General features: G+C 43.2%; 1 protein-coding gene across 2 annotated transcripts; it reads right to left on the bottom strand.

The window, feature by feature from the left end:
* Positions 1 to 732: 732 nt before the first annotated feature.
* Positions 733 to 13737, bottom strand: uba6 (ubiquitin like modifier activating enzyme 6). 2 transcript variants are annotated; one of them, XM_079337671.1, is made up of 32 exons: positions 13659 to 13737; positions 13077 to 13147; positions 11645 to 11739; positions 11511 to 11539; positions 11282 to 11376; positions 10564 to 10675; positions 10398 to 10478; positions 10185 to 10307; positions 9926 to 10049; positions 9704 to 9807; positions 9538 to 9600; positions 8943 to 9019; positions 8741 to 8807; positions 8479 to 8622; positions 7508 to 7654; positions 7349 to 7429; positions 7173 to 7250; positions 6266 to 6447; positions 6013 to 6118; positions 5810 to 5899; positions 5644 to 5724; positions 5426 to 5554; positions 5283 to 5334; positions 4665 to 4728; positions 4507 to 4576; positions 4348 to 4419; positions 4140 to 4263; positions 3712 to 3905; positions 3282 to 3409; positions 3004 to 3091; positions 2787 to 2881; positions 733 to 2436 (listed from the first exon to the last, which is right to left on the bottom strand). In XM_079337671.1, exons 2-32 carry the CDS (start codon positions 13115 to 13117, stop codon positions 2295 to 2297), a joined length of 3078 nt encoding a protein of 1025 aa, XP_079193797.1. In that variant the 5' UTR covers positions 13118 to 13147; positions 13659 to 13737; the 3' UTR covers positions 733 to 2294. The 2 variants fall into 2 exon arrangements, with proteins under 2 accessions (XP_079193797.1, XP_079193796.1); XM_079337670.1 differs by having other exon boundaries at positions 13077 to 13167; positions 13659 to 13732.
* Between the last annotated feature and the right edge of the window lie 283 nt (positions 13738 to 14020).

The raw sequence follows: 14020 nt of genomic DNA, 5'->3' as shown, positions 1-14020 counted from the left end.
ATATAGTATTTAAAGGTTTCCTAAAGCGTCCTAACTTTTAATCAATTAAAGCTCTTATACGTTCTTCCGTGTTGAATCTCTGACTGAAATGAAACAAGGATTTCATCATTAACTGGGATCAGAGAGCAGCAAAATGCGTCACCATCGCCCCGACAAACAGCACTCTGAATGTGCTGGTTATTATTCAGATCCAGTGTTTACTGATTGAAACATCCAGGAAAGTTTAAAGTCAAGGCAGAGGCAGCATCCCAGAACACTGAAGCACGTGTTCAAACGTTGTTTTACTACGTCCAGCAGCAGACTGCGAACATAACTAAAGACAGTTTATAAAGACCGTCAACGCAGGTCGACTCTGAGGCCTGCTCCACATGTAGGTGGTTTTTTTTTTTTTATGTTAACAACCCCAAAAAGGAGTTTTCCAAAAGGTGCATTTTCAGTGACTGGAAATTCAGTTTGTGTACAAAAGGCCAAAACAGACAGAAAGACCCGCCTACGTGTGGACTAACCCTGAGAAGCTTGAACTTCAAGTTTTTGTGTCTTTCTACATTTTTTGCCGTTTTAAATATTATTGATCGAGGTCAGGGGATTTTAAAGTCCGGGAGAGTGAGCCTCCCCTGCAAGAACTAAAAATGTGCTTCTTTGTTTTCTCCCACACACAAAGCAGACGTTAACTGGGGAGGGGGAAGCTCCGATCCAAACGAAAACTTTTCTCCGAAGAAAGACACAAAGCAGTTTTAGTATCGAGGACATCCTGAAATCTCACATTTTATTGGACCGTTGGTTGACTTGGTTTTCACGAGAACATACAGGGTCATCAGTCACTCTTCAACACTGATTTGTTTTACACAAGAAATGTTGTTCTGCTCGTAAGCAGGACGACTTTAGTCCCATCTGTTTTAAAGAATCAACTGAGTCAATGTTCGGGGACTATCTTTACGTCAGAACAAAAAGCTTAAAGGTTCCAGTGAACACCACGTCCACATTATTCCGAATGCTGAAGATCTCAACGACCTTTAACTCCATGTTTAGTTTATCAGGAACTAAATAGAAGATTGACACGTCTGGGTAGGAACTTTCAGGACAAAAGTTTCTTGTTGATTCATAATCAACCAGTGTGCTGTGGATCAACAGACACGGGCTCGAAAAGAGAAACAAGTAAATAAATACATGTCATGGACACACATCCACAAATGCAACAAATCATCAGATTTCTTTTCTTTAAAAAACAAAAAACTTTCTTTCCACGTGATGATGAAGGTGTTCGTGTCTGTGAAGGGAAAAAAAAAGGCTTCCTGTGTGTGAAAAAGCCGTGCACCTCATGTTGTTATATAACGCAGGACAATGTTTACAATTTCAAGCTGTCATGACCTCACATACAGGTTTTGACTAGCAGCTACAATGAATAAGTGGTATTACCCATCGTACTAAGAGCGACACGTGGCAGCTTCACTGGCTGGGGACCAGAGAGGAGAGATTGTGCACTGACAGTTATACGTCTCAGAGAGTCGATGAATTCCTCGAGCCGCTGCTGGTGAGTGTTGCTCTGTAACGTTCGGTTCATAACACCCGTCCCCTGTGATCCGAGCGTGATCGGTGAGGCAGCCGAAGTGATGAAAAATGAAAACAAACCTGCACGCTACGATCATCAGTATCTTTGGTGGTTTTGCCGTTTTATACTGACCTTTTTCAACTTCCAAATTATACAACAAGTATTAGCTCTGACCTGCTTCTGAAACTGGGAGGTGACGATCATTCGAGCCGCTGAGAGGACTTTGGGGAAGAAGATGTAAACTCCACTTCAGTGCCCAGAAAGTCCAATCTCAGCCCCCCCTTTAGGGTCAAGCTGACTTCAAACAGAACCGAGAGCAGTGTGTGTTGGGAGTATGCAGGTTGCTGTAAACATGGATTTGTCAAACTCACTGCCACAAACTGAAGGAAAATGATTAAAATCGATTAAGGCATCGACACAGGCAGAGCTGTGCATTTCACCGGAGTACAAAACATAAGAGAGGAAATATATGTACACAGGTAAGTGCTACTTTAGGAGCCTCGTGTTCCACTGGTTAGATCTGTGGCAAGAAAAATCTGGAACCAGGACTTGCCTTTGCTTGCTTCATGAAGTGCAGGCAGGGAGGGAGGGGGGGAGGGAGGGAGGGGGAGGGGCTTGAGTTTTTCCTGTGTCAGCTAGCATCCTGCGAGAAGGCTCCTGGCCAAGGTTATCGGGGTAGAACAATTTACATGAGAGGAGATAAAGTAAGGACACGAGAGGCTGGAGGACGACCTCTAATGAGGTGTCAGGGAGTCTGTCCGTCGCCGCTGAAGTAGTACCTGACCGGAGGGCCGGGCAGGTCATCGTCTCCGTCAGTCTCCGGAGCAAATGAGACAGTGAGGTCGACGTAGCGGCGGTCCACTGATGGCCTGATCAGCTTTTGCATCCTGCAGAGAGATGGAGGGTTGTTGTTTTGGTCATGTAAAACAGAAAAAAAAGCACATCTATACAATAAAAAAAACATGTGGTATATCTGTACTTCTTCCAACTCTTTTTGGATGTGGAAACCACATCCATAATTTATCCTCACCCCTTCTCCGTGAATTTTTACAATATGAGACACTTTTTATTGTGCAGAAGTCAAACAGGCAGGAAGCTGCAGCGCACCGCTCTGTGCTGTGAGCAGACTGCTGGATAATGTTCAAGCTGTTACTGAGAATGATGAAGGTGCTAACGGCTCACTGGGTGGTGTGAGGGTGAGAAACAGAAAAGAGCGAGCGAATCAGGAAACATTTACGTTAGTTTGAGTCTCTTTGAGTGTCCAGGCATCACAGGCACATAGAGCATCTTCACGCCATGGACCACCATAGTGGGTTCAATTCCATACTTCTCCTGTCAAAACAGACAAAATGATTTTCATGAGAGACGCATCTAAACGAAGCTACCCAAAACCTTCAAATGATGATGAACAGGTTGAAGCAGGTCACTGTGCAATAACAGGAAATGTTTCTCACCCTCACTGCATTCATGAAGTCAGAGAGCGTGAAGTCCTCATGGCCAAAGATAGTCCAGCAGTCCCAGATGGAGAAGTAGATGTTGTCCCTGGAAAATCAGCCAGAGATAATGAAATACGATCAAAGATTCCGCCTCTTATTCAATATAGCTAAACAAAGAAAGTGTCACTTTGCTGCTGGAGGAATCCTAGTAAGGAGAGGTGTCACAGACTGAATCTGGGGGGGGGGGGGGGGGGGGGGTCAGAGACTTGAGAGCTCATTGTAAACATGCCTCTCACCTGATGAGGGCCCTTTTCACGGCGGCGGGCTCTGTGAGCACCACCACAGGAATGGCCAAGTTAAAGAAGCAGTTCTTGAAAGATTCAAACTCGTAGCCTCCGACCACCTTGATCAACTCGAGAGCCACCTGAGGACATCCGAACAAGACGGAAAACAGCTGAGTGATTGATTATTGAACTACAACATGTAGAACAGTTCACCCTCAGTTTGAATGAAGACAGAAGCAGGGACTGTGAGCGGCCGTGGTTCAGTTTTCCAATAACGTTTAATGTTCCCCTGTAGCTTAGCTTGTTCTTTCTTCTTCTTCTTCTCTAGTTTAAACTCAGTGTTGTGATTGCTTACATCTGGTGAGTTGAATGGGTTTGGTTTGTCTTTATAGGCTGCATTTATGTTTTTCTTCATAAATATCAACTCTCAAACCATTCTCACCAATCCAGCCACAGCAGCTGTTGCCGTGGCGATGGCAGGGATGATCTTGCCGGCGATGCGTTTCGTCTTGAGTCTGTCAGCGGGCTCGATGGAGTACATCCTCGCTCGGAGCGCAGATGCCGACGCCACGAAGTCCATATGGCCGTTTCTGTCGTCGTCCTTCTCAAACTGCAGCGGACTCATCCGTAACCGCTCTGCATGAGAACGCACGCACACGCGCACACACACACACACACACACACACACACACACACACACCAGAAGTGACGATTTACAGCAGTGTGACTGTTTTGGGGTTTTTTTGCATGTCCTAATGATGGTGACATTGTTTTTTTTCCTAACCAGTTCCTCTTTTGTTATTGATCCAAACTAGACCACCATCTTGAGTGTCCGTTTCAAAATCGGCCTTTCGAGCCTTTGTTGTGTACCTGCTGTGACACTGTCAGTAGCAATGGCCTGCTCCAGCTGTGAGATGGCCTCCCTCTCCTCTTCACTGCTCAGAGGCATCTTGGTCTGATCGGGCTTCCTAGCCGTCTCATCCGTCTCGATACTCTGGAAGGAACAGAGATTGAGAACGATCAACGGGATGAGGAAGACAGGACAGAACTCGAGGATCCGATCGAAGGAGAAGCTTACTTTCTGCGAGGGCCTGTACTCAGGAATCCTGACGCCTGAGAGGACCCTGGCCACCGCCTCCTCAGAGAGATCCTGAGAGCAGAGAAAGAGCAGCCACTCAGTATTTAGATACTGTGTGTGTGTTTGACTAAGAGCGAATGAGGGGGTGACAGGAGTTACCTTTTCTGAGTAAGGGATGTTGTAAGTCTCTGCAAAGAGTCGGGCTGTGCTGACAATGAAAGTGAAGTGCCTGATGGGAAAAGAAGAGGGTTGGGGCAAGCTGTGAGATGAAAACGTAGTAAACAGGAAGGGCTGAAGCAATCAGAGAGAATACTCACATAGAGTCTGTCAAGTCAAAATCAAAAGGAGCTGGAGGTCTTTTTGGAGACTGCCAAAACAAACCTGAGAAAGAGAAGAAGAATTCACTCGACTGCTCACTTCTTGGTTTAGAGTTCAGTAGTTTTGCATCACAGAGTTCTTAGATTACAGCTCAATTTCCAAAACAAGATCAAATGTAAACCTCATATTTCAATGCACCGAGAAAAATAAACAAAAGGTTAAAACAGAGACATTTTGATTATTTTGAATTTGATGGGACAGGTCATGTTTACTGCTCTGTTGCATCACATGTTTTTATTACTTTGTTTACAGAGGGACGCCAAATGTTGTAACTATGAAAGTTGGATGTTTAACCATTCTTGATTTGTGGATCATTTCAGCTGTTCTACACCTCGGGGTCTCATTTCTCGCTTCATAATGCTCCAAACATTTTCAGTGAGTGATGACTCACGAGGCCAGTTCATCAGCTAAGACTCTTTTAGAGCCATCGTGTTGTTAAACCTCCACAACGGAGTTTGAGATTGTATCAGCAATCCGCACAGTGTTCAAGCCCCTTTGACTCCCAAAAGTCCAGTTTGATCTCGATGTCATTCTTTTCATGAAGTCCGATAACTTACTTCCATCTTTTAACCTCGTGTCCAGGGGGAAAGAGTGCAACAGTTGTAGTGCCTACACGAAAACAGAAACCACATGTAAACACTGAACAACACATCGCAGAGCAACACACATGTTCACACACTCTGTGAATGGACGTTATTACCTTTCTCTTGAAATACTTTTCAAATTTCAGACGTGCAACAGTAACGCACTGTTCCCAATGACTGGGCCGTCTGCTCAGCAGCTTGATAACCTGGAAGGACCCCTCCAGACTTTCCCCTGTCTGCATCCTCTACACACACACACACACACACGCACACCAAGTTGGAAATTGCTGGCACCGATTAACACAAATCCTTAATCACTTGTGACAAATCTGACCTGGAGCACCACTTCAGCAGAGGGGTGGGTCTGCCAGAATGAGTTGTATATGGAGGGCTTGTGGACGAATGCATTCTCAAACTAGAAAAAAAAAAAACAGGGACCTGGTTTAGGATTCTGAGAGCCAAAACGAGGAGTGATTATCAGTTTTTTAATGCAGGCTGACCTTGTCCCTGGCCCACTGAATGGTGTGCTCTATAACAGAAGGGAAAGACTTGAGAGTGCAGAACGGGATCTCCTCTTCGGGGGGGTCCCTCTGCGAAGCGAAGGAAAGAATGAATAAGGGAGTGCAGTAAAGATTGCAGCATCTCTCTAAAAACAGCAACCATGATCACACAAACAAACAAACAAACCCTCGAACACACTCACATGGCTATTGTAAGATTCTGTCAAATTTGGCACAATTATTTCTGTGTGTCCTTTGGTTCCCATGGTGCCAGAGTCCAGGAGAGGTCTCTGATTGGATAAACATCGGCTAAAAATGTAAACAAAAGGCAGAAACAAAAGATCATTCAGCAAGCAACGTCTTGTGAAATACAACTGTATTCTTAAATCTAATCAGAGCTACAAACCAAAAAGCTTCACTGAGTAGCGCCTCTCCTACTTTTATTCTAACACCTACCTGTCCACGTATCTCCGGGCCTCCACGTTGTCCAGCGCAGTGACCACTATGTTCAGGCGTGAGTAGAAGGAGTCACTGTAAATGTTTTCAGTAGCCGGGCACACCTTGTTCAGATGAGCCTCCACCTGCAGCTCTGGGTTGATGTCACAAGTGGCTTCTGCTGCTGTGGTGCTCTTCGGTTTCTGGGAGAGATGGAGACCCCCAAAGTAGAGTGTGAATGTCTGTGACCCAATGTCCCCTCCCCTCCCATTTGCATGTTAACCCATACAAAAACATAAACCAACGCAAAATGAATACACCGAAACTAACTAAAATTTGAGGAACTAAAAGTAGCAACCCCAGGTATTGAAACTAATAAACCAACTGTGTATTGTTGCCTGAGAGGCCAAAAAGGCCGGCTGCAAAAGCTCTGCATGTCCCACTGACATCCAGGTAAGATGGACAATTCTGACAGTTAAAATGAAGACGTTTACAGCCTGCTCTAAAAAGCTGTTTAGGTCTTAGTAGGTCACAGCTGTCTGGTTACACATAAGACAGGGGGAGGGTTTTTTTTAAGATAACTCCTGCATTTTGATTTACTTCATGTTAAAAACTCTCTGCATCATGGCTTAGCTGACTGTTTGCCAGCAGGCTAAATGCCCGCCTCAGCTCGTCTTTCCTGTTGCTAGATTAACCGATACTGCCGTTGTTGGCCGTTCTGCTTCAGAAACTGCTGAGTGACGTCTATGTTTCCTACAGTCTGTGGGCAAGGAACAGCCATGTAGGTATTGAGGGAGTGAGGCAGTACACTTCACATCAATCAGTGCATACTTTGTAGAACCACTGAAGCGTGAGGTTGAGCTTGCCTGAACAAAGGAGAGGAAAGCAGAGCGATGCAAGTTCAGACAGGATACATAGACGTGTTCACCTGTATATGATGTGGTCTGAAGAGAAACTGTCGATTGAGGTTGGATTTCTCGATAAGGTCTGGGTCTGTGACGCATACCTGAAAATAGAAACAGCTACTCAATAGGTATCACAAAGTAATGGGAGTATATATCACACAAAGAGAAGAGTCTGAGAGCACACTCAGACTCAGCCCACCTCTCCTGAGCTCTTGGTCAATCCCACTCCGAGCAGGGCAAAGTTTTTCAGCATCTCACAGCCTATCGCCCCGCAGCCCACCTGTGGGACGCATGTCATAAAGTTCATTCATTTATAAACCTTCAGAGAGAGACGTCAGATTTACCACTAAAGTCTTACCATGAAGACCCGGAGCTTTTGGAGTTCTAAACACATTGATTCCCCGATGCAAGCTCGAAGTCCATCATATCGATCGCCCCGTGGGGAAAACTCCTCGGCAGAGAGAGACTGAAGTGGCCTGACTACCTCGATGGCATCCAGATAAAACTAAACACAGAAGGAGGTCAAATCAACAGTTAGGGGAATAACAATAATAATACAATAAGAGTCTTCATTGATGAATCAGAATCTTTGACACCTAAAGTTAGCAGAGATAGCAAAAACAATTCAATCTCCATTCATTTCAGGTTTGATAGTATTGGTAAGCATTGGAGATTTAGAACCAAAACATCTAGTCATTATTAACCCAAAACTGCTGTGAGCAAAAGAGAGAGAGCAGCACAGTGGTCAAGTGATAGAGGGAGGAAGTGGAGAAGGCGAGTGTTGTAACTGAAAACAAAGCAGCTCATTGGTTCCACTCTGAAGAACTTATAAACATCCTGCAGTAAGGTGCTGGGTGTTTACGTGCAGTCACGCTTCACCCTGTTCTCCTCTCCCATCAGACCTGTAGCTCTGATACAGCTCACACAGAGCAGACGGTTCTCTGTGACAGGGGAGCAAAATACTAAAGAGTGACAGAACAGAGCGGAGAAAGAGCAACGTCGTCTGGTTCTCTTCATTCAGTCCTGAGCGGCTGAGAGCTCCACACCACCGCTCAATGACTGACGACCAGAAACACAGCGACATATTAACAAAACTAAATACTACAGACAGAGGACAGGGTGTGTGCAGACAGAGGACAGGGTGTGTGCAGACAGAGATCACGTCACACTGCTTTATCAGAGATAATTGAGATGGAAGATATAATGGTTCTACAACCATGGTGCATGGGATTTCTAGTTGTTTTACTAGTATCTAATCAAAGGTAGAATTTTGTTATCAGGACCAGCATGGTGAATAATACAATTCAGACGTTTACATTTTTAACCCACCCATTGCTGCAAAGGTGCAAATTTCCCTGTGATGGCTTTAAGAACTTCCTGGCTGGCAAGACCTCCTACAGCTGCTGCTAAGGGAGGGAGAAATCCTCTGGCTGTTCTCGACAGACAGCGCACCAACTCAGTATTTACAGAAGCCTGAATGGAGAGAGAGAGAGAGGGGGAGGGGCGTCAGGGCATCTTCAGACAATTATCTGTCAAAGAAGAAGTACTGTGCAGTCTTAGAGTAGAAACGTTCAATAAAGAAGACTCTTACTTTGTTCCTGAGAGTTGCATTCACTTCTTGGGTGAGCTTCAGTAAAACCTCAGCATCCTGTAAACACCTGGTGACACCCGAAGAAAACCGCCTTTATCGAACGTGTCACACTTTAACAACCTTTGCACAAGAAAAACCACAGCCTTGACAAATACGGTGAATTCAATCAGGATGGTGAAAAGAAGAGAACTGTTGTTTTTACCCAACGTTAGGGAGTCTACTGTGCTGCTCCTGGAAGGTGTCCAGAGCCAACATGGCCGCATGGATTTGGAGCGGGGCCTGGAGAGGAGATTTAAAAAGGGATGGTGAGGAAACTGCTTTGGTAAAAATAAAAATGATGAGGCATGCCGTTCACACATGAGTGAAGAGTGAACGTTATGAACACTGAATAATTCAAGCTGGTTATCACAATGACAGAATCAGCTTTATCAGCCGGGTTTGTGTCCACATGCAGGGTGTTGAACTGTGGTTAACTTTCCTCTCCGTGTACAAGAATGAAAAACTAAGAAGTGAACTAATATATACATGTTGCAGTGGGGAGGTGTGCAAAAGAAGCTGAGGATAACAGGACAATAGATGATGTATTAGCTATGTATTAGATGGGTTTATTTAAAAGATGTAGATGGACTTGACTGCATGTCCCTTTTTTTATTTTCTGTCTTATAAACTAAGCACGCTTCACGATCACGTAATGCTAATATTCCCAAACCCTTATTGGTTAATAGTTTGATCCAGTGCATACGCAATGCTTTTTATTCTTAAGTAAGCTGCTTCGTAACGCAGTTTAAAATTCTCACCTCTGGTTTACTGAAGTCTGGAGTCAGGACCTGAGGGTCACACAACTGTCTCTCTAAGGTCTCCTGAAATAAACGAGGACATAAACACAGGGGCGTGTAACAAGTATGCATTTTGTCTTTGTTCAGCTTTGATACTTCTCATCGATGTGACAAATAGTTCACTTACAAATCTGTACGTTTTGGGGGTTTTCACCAGAACGAAGAAGCCTCCGTGTTCATATGGTTGTAGTACAGATGTGTCTTCTATTGCAAAGCTGTGAGGGGAGAGGACTGACCACACACACACATTCAAACACCAGTCACAAAAATGTATCCAAAAACAGAAATAGCTGACATTAAGGGACTGTAAAGCGAATACAAGAACTAACTTCGATTTGTGGGTTAATACCTGAAACCTGTCGTGAAGTTCCGTTGAGTTCGGCCATGCCATTGACCTCTCTGAAGACAACACTCTGGCCGGTCTGAAGGCCATGTGGCTGGTTGTCCATGCAGGTGACCACCCCAGGATTGTCCTAAAATTAAAACTCAAAAAGTCAAACTTTTTACACTTGAAAAGAACACCTTATAGGAAAGACTTCATTCCCCCCCCCCCCATCTGTGTTTTTAATTCTATATTTTGAGGGCATCTTCAGGACTGTTCCTTTTACCTGAGAGATAGTTTGTATGAAAATCTCCTTGGGCTCCTCTCCTGTGGGATCTGACACCTCAAACTCCTCTCCAAAATCACAGAACACCCGCACACAGACGCCGTATGCATCACAGCCGATGAACTGTCAGAGACAAGTTTATGTTATCAAGGGGAGACTGGGTGAAGTTCATGCTCAGTAATGTAGAACCAGTAAACAGGACTGTAGACGTACCCTGATGGGGGGTTGTTGTGAATGACAGAACTCATTTACTCTCTTTTGTAGACTCAATCTTGCTTCGGTCAGTATGACACACTGGAGGAGAGAGCACAGCAGATGGAAGCCAGTTTGCAGCCGTGGTTGGTTTTATTAAAGAGTGCAGAAAAAAAGGATGCCTTACCTGATACTTCCTCAGAAAGCTGAGATCAGTGTTGTCATCAAGAGGGGAGGAAGACATGTCAACATAGACGTAAGGGTTCAACTCTGCGACTCGAGGGCACACCGCCTCCACCCTGCGACATTTACATCAAAGAGGAGACATATGTGTAAAGTACAGACAAGGTGTGGGATATACAGCTCCAGAACACATGAAGAACCACAAAACTATGCTTTAAGTTTCATGTTCAGGGTTGGAAATGAGCACCTGCTTGTTCTTTTTTTGCAGTGATGAATCGTGATGGCGGGTTAATAAAAGTAACATCACAGAGTAGTTTGTTACAACAAACAAAATCAACTGAATCCTTGTTTCCGTCTGACTTTATGAGCAGAGACGAGGCTAGAACATACACGGACAGAGACAGGCTATGTGCTGAAAGTGCTCTGTGAATGAAACAAGTTCAGATTCACTTTAAAGCTCAGAAACTCATGTTTAACTTTAAGACTTAGAATATTTCAGAGTAATATTTGATGGCATAACTCTACTCTTTTAATTACAGCTTCTATGTTTCTTGGTATACTCTCCACAGGCCTCTCACACTTCTGTTGGGTGACCTTATGCCACTCTTGGTGCAACAATTTAAAACTGTCTTCATATAGAGATGTTGATGTAAGGGATCTTTGGAGTGTTTTTTTTCAGGGCTGTAGTCCAGACTACAAATGAAGTAAAAAGGATATTTTACCTCCTCTTCTGGCTCAACACATCCTCATTGCGGATAAAAAAGTTGGATCCCAGATCCCACGTGTCACATTGTTTTGTGTCATGAAGTGTGACTGCCTGTTTGTAGAAGAAGAAACACACAGTGAACACACTCACACAAATACAACAGTTAAGGACAAAGGAAGACCATTGACACAGTCAACATTAAAACTTGATGTTTGCCATTTATATCATTTAGGAAGAGCACACACCTTGACACCAGCCAATACGATATTCTTTGCTGTGAAACCAGAAGTTGCATAATGTCATTTCAAGATCAAGTGAACACATTGAAACATCCTTGTGTTTGTTTTTGTTGTTGGGCATAATGGGATATTAAGCCTACCTATCTCAATTCCCAGTCCTCCCATTCCACTGAGAAAGACTGAGGACTGGGCCATCTGGTGCATAGCACTGTCTCCCAGCACATATCGCTGGCGGCTGTGAGGAAAAGGACCGAATGAGGAAGTGTGAGGGAAAGTGGAAAAAAACAAACAAGACAAAACATGACAACACATCTCCAGGAATAATTGACCATGCAGTGTGAACAGGGTTAGAAAGAAACGACTTGCTGGATATGAAGACAAATGGTCACTGAATCTTATGTGAAAGCAACTTCAAAGTCGGCAGAGTTAAAAAAAATAACTAAAAAAACATCCATAAAAAGACAAACTGTATGAACCATGTGCCTGAGGACAAGTGGAGAATGCATCTTCTTTTTGGTGAGTTAAGAACACCTTTGATAAATTCAATGGCCGCTAAAAAACCTGAAGGATGATTACAGGACTGTTTTATTTCTGTTTATCAACTGGCCATGTTTGTGTGATTGTCTCTAATTCTTGTTTTATTTATTATAATAGTTACTGTTGTTATGATTGCTAATGGTTTCCGGTCCGTTTGTGGTAAACATGGTCTCTTGTAAGCCTGTTTTGGTTCTGGCATAATGTTTATGCATGATACAATAAAGCATAAACAATACATTGGGGGCGGCTGTGGCTCAGTTAGAAGAGTCCTCGTCTCTCAATCGGAAGGTCGAGGGTTCGAACTCGTTTGAGCAACATGTCTGATGTGTTCTTGGGCAAGACACTTAACCCTGAATCGCTCCATGTGAATGTATGGGCGCTGCTCGTGCATTTTTATTGCCCCTCAGGGATAAATAAAGTTTAAAGAAAATAATATTACATTATATTTATATACCGGTAGCTTATTAAAACCCTGACAATCATCATTTATTTTATTCAAATGCTCAGAAAACACATCAAGAGAGAAGCCTCATTTGCAATGGTGCTGAGGTACAGTACAAGATACAGATAAAACACGCAACAGCAAGAAATAAATCAAATAAAACAGGAGTGGCAGTCAGAAAATTCAATATATGTATAAAAATATATATAGAGAGAGTAAAAGTAAGAAGTAACTATTTAAAATGTTATAAGCAAGACCAGCTAAAATTAATCAAATCAGAAATTAAAACTTTGAATTGACCCAATTCAGACTGAACTAAACAAAGACAGAAAAAAATGTCACACAAAGAAGGATTATTATTTGAGTTATTAGCAGGTCGGTACAGTCATGGTGTGTTTGGGGAGAGGGGGCAGGATTAAACACCTCAATAAAAACAAAAGCAAACCACCAAGAAATAAGAGGCAGCATGTGTGTTTTATGGAAGCAGACACCTGTCTTGTGAGTGCCATGTAACGTTAGCTGTAGTTTGATGTGTTTTAATAAAGGGACATTAAAGTGAAGAAACACACAGCCAGGTGGACAGGTGACCTCACCTGTAAAGAGAGTCGTCGATCTCCATGGAGTCTGCAGCCATGCCAGGAGGGGAGAGGGGGAGTTTAACTGTCTGAGAGATAACGACTACACCTATTAAAGCACAGAAGAGTGTTTAAAAGTATATTTTAATCTGTCATGATGCTAAAAAAAAAACAAAAACAAAAAAACAACGCCCTGTTTGTAGGTTAGCCAGCTACAAGGCTAACTGCCTGTCAATGCCGGCTAACTGTCGTTGTCGCTATGGCAACAGTCAGCCGCCCCCTTCCCCCCCAAATGTAATGAGATATAACTAGTAAAGTGAGGCATTCTCTCAGTCAGTTATTTTAATTCCCACATCAAAGCTGGTTTATGTTTGAACCTGCTGAGTAAAAGCTCAGCATTAGCAGCTACAGCTAGCTAGCACTGAGTGCCGGTGGAAGAGGACACTTGTTAAAAAAAGTCCCGACACACACGTTAGACTGCTGACAGATTCTCCAGGACAGACAGTACTTTTATGTATTACCATTATATCAGTCACTGTAAATATTCTAGAACCAAATATTGGACAAAATGAAATATATAATCACACGTAGCTTGCCTACCTGTCAGTATGCGCAACGAGCTGTACCGAATGAATGGCTGTGACTGGCTAATGTGGATTGTTTCCGGGTTACCACAGTCACATGACAAAAGTCGTCCAATAGATTTACAGTATTTTCAGAACGACTTTTGTAATAGAAAATTTCATTTTTCCTTTCTTTTCGACCCCTTTTATTAAAAACAAAAATTATATTCATCTTGAATTTGTTATATTTTATATGAAGTATTATATCATTCATTTAACCAATATGAATGCAAACTAAAATACATCAATACATCTTCATCATCCTTTTGCATTACTCACCACTGTACTATAATCTTATTTAGTCTTGTACATATTAGTCTTTAATTACTTTTAAATAAT

This window comes from Symphodus melops (assembly GCF_947650265.1).
Source record: "Symphodus melops genome assembly, chromosome: 2".
In the NCBI taxonomy this organism is placed as follows: Eukaryota; Metazoa; Chordata; class Actinopteri; order Labriformes; family Labridae; genus Symphodus; species Symphodus melops.
This window is presented reverse-complemented; position numbering and strand designations above follow the sequence as displayed.

Coding starts and splice junctions, on each gene's coding strand:
- uba6 (XM_079337671.1), bottom strand. CDS start 13,117: ATGGCTGCAGACTCCATGGAGATCGACGACTCTCTTTACAG. Junction 10,479..10,563: donor GCTTTCTGAGGAAGTATCAG/GTAAGGCATCCT, acceptor TCTCTCCTCCAG/TGTGTCATACTGACCGAAGC. Junction 4,420..4,506: donor ACATCCCTTACTCAGAAAAG/GTAACTCCTGTC, acceptor CTCTGCTCTCAG/GATCTCTCTGAGGAGGCGGT.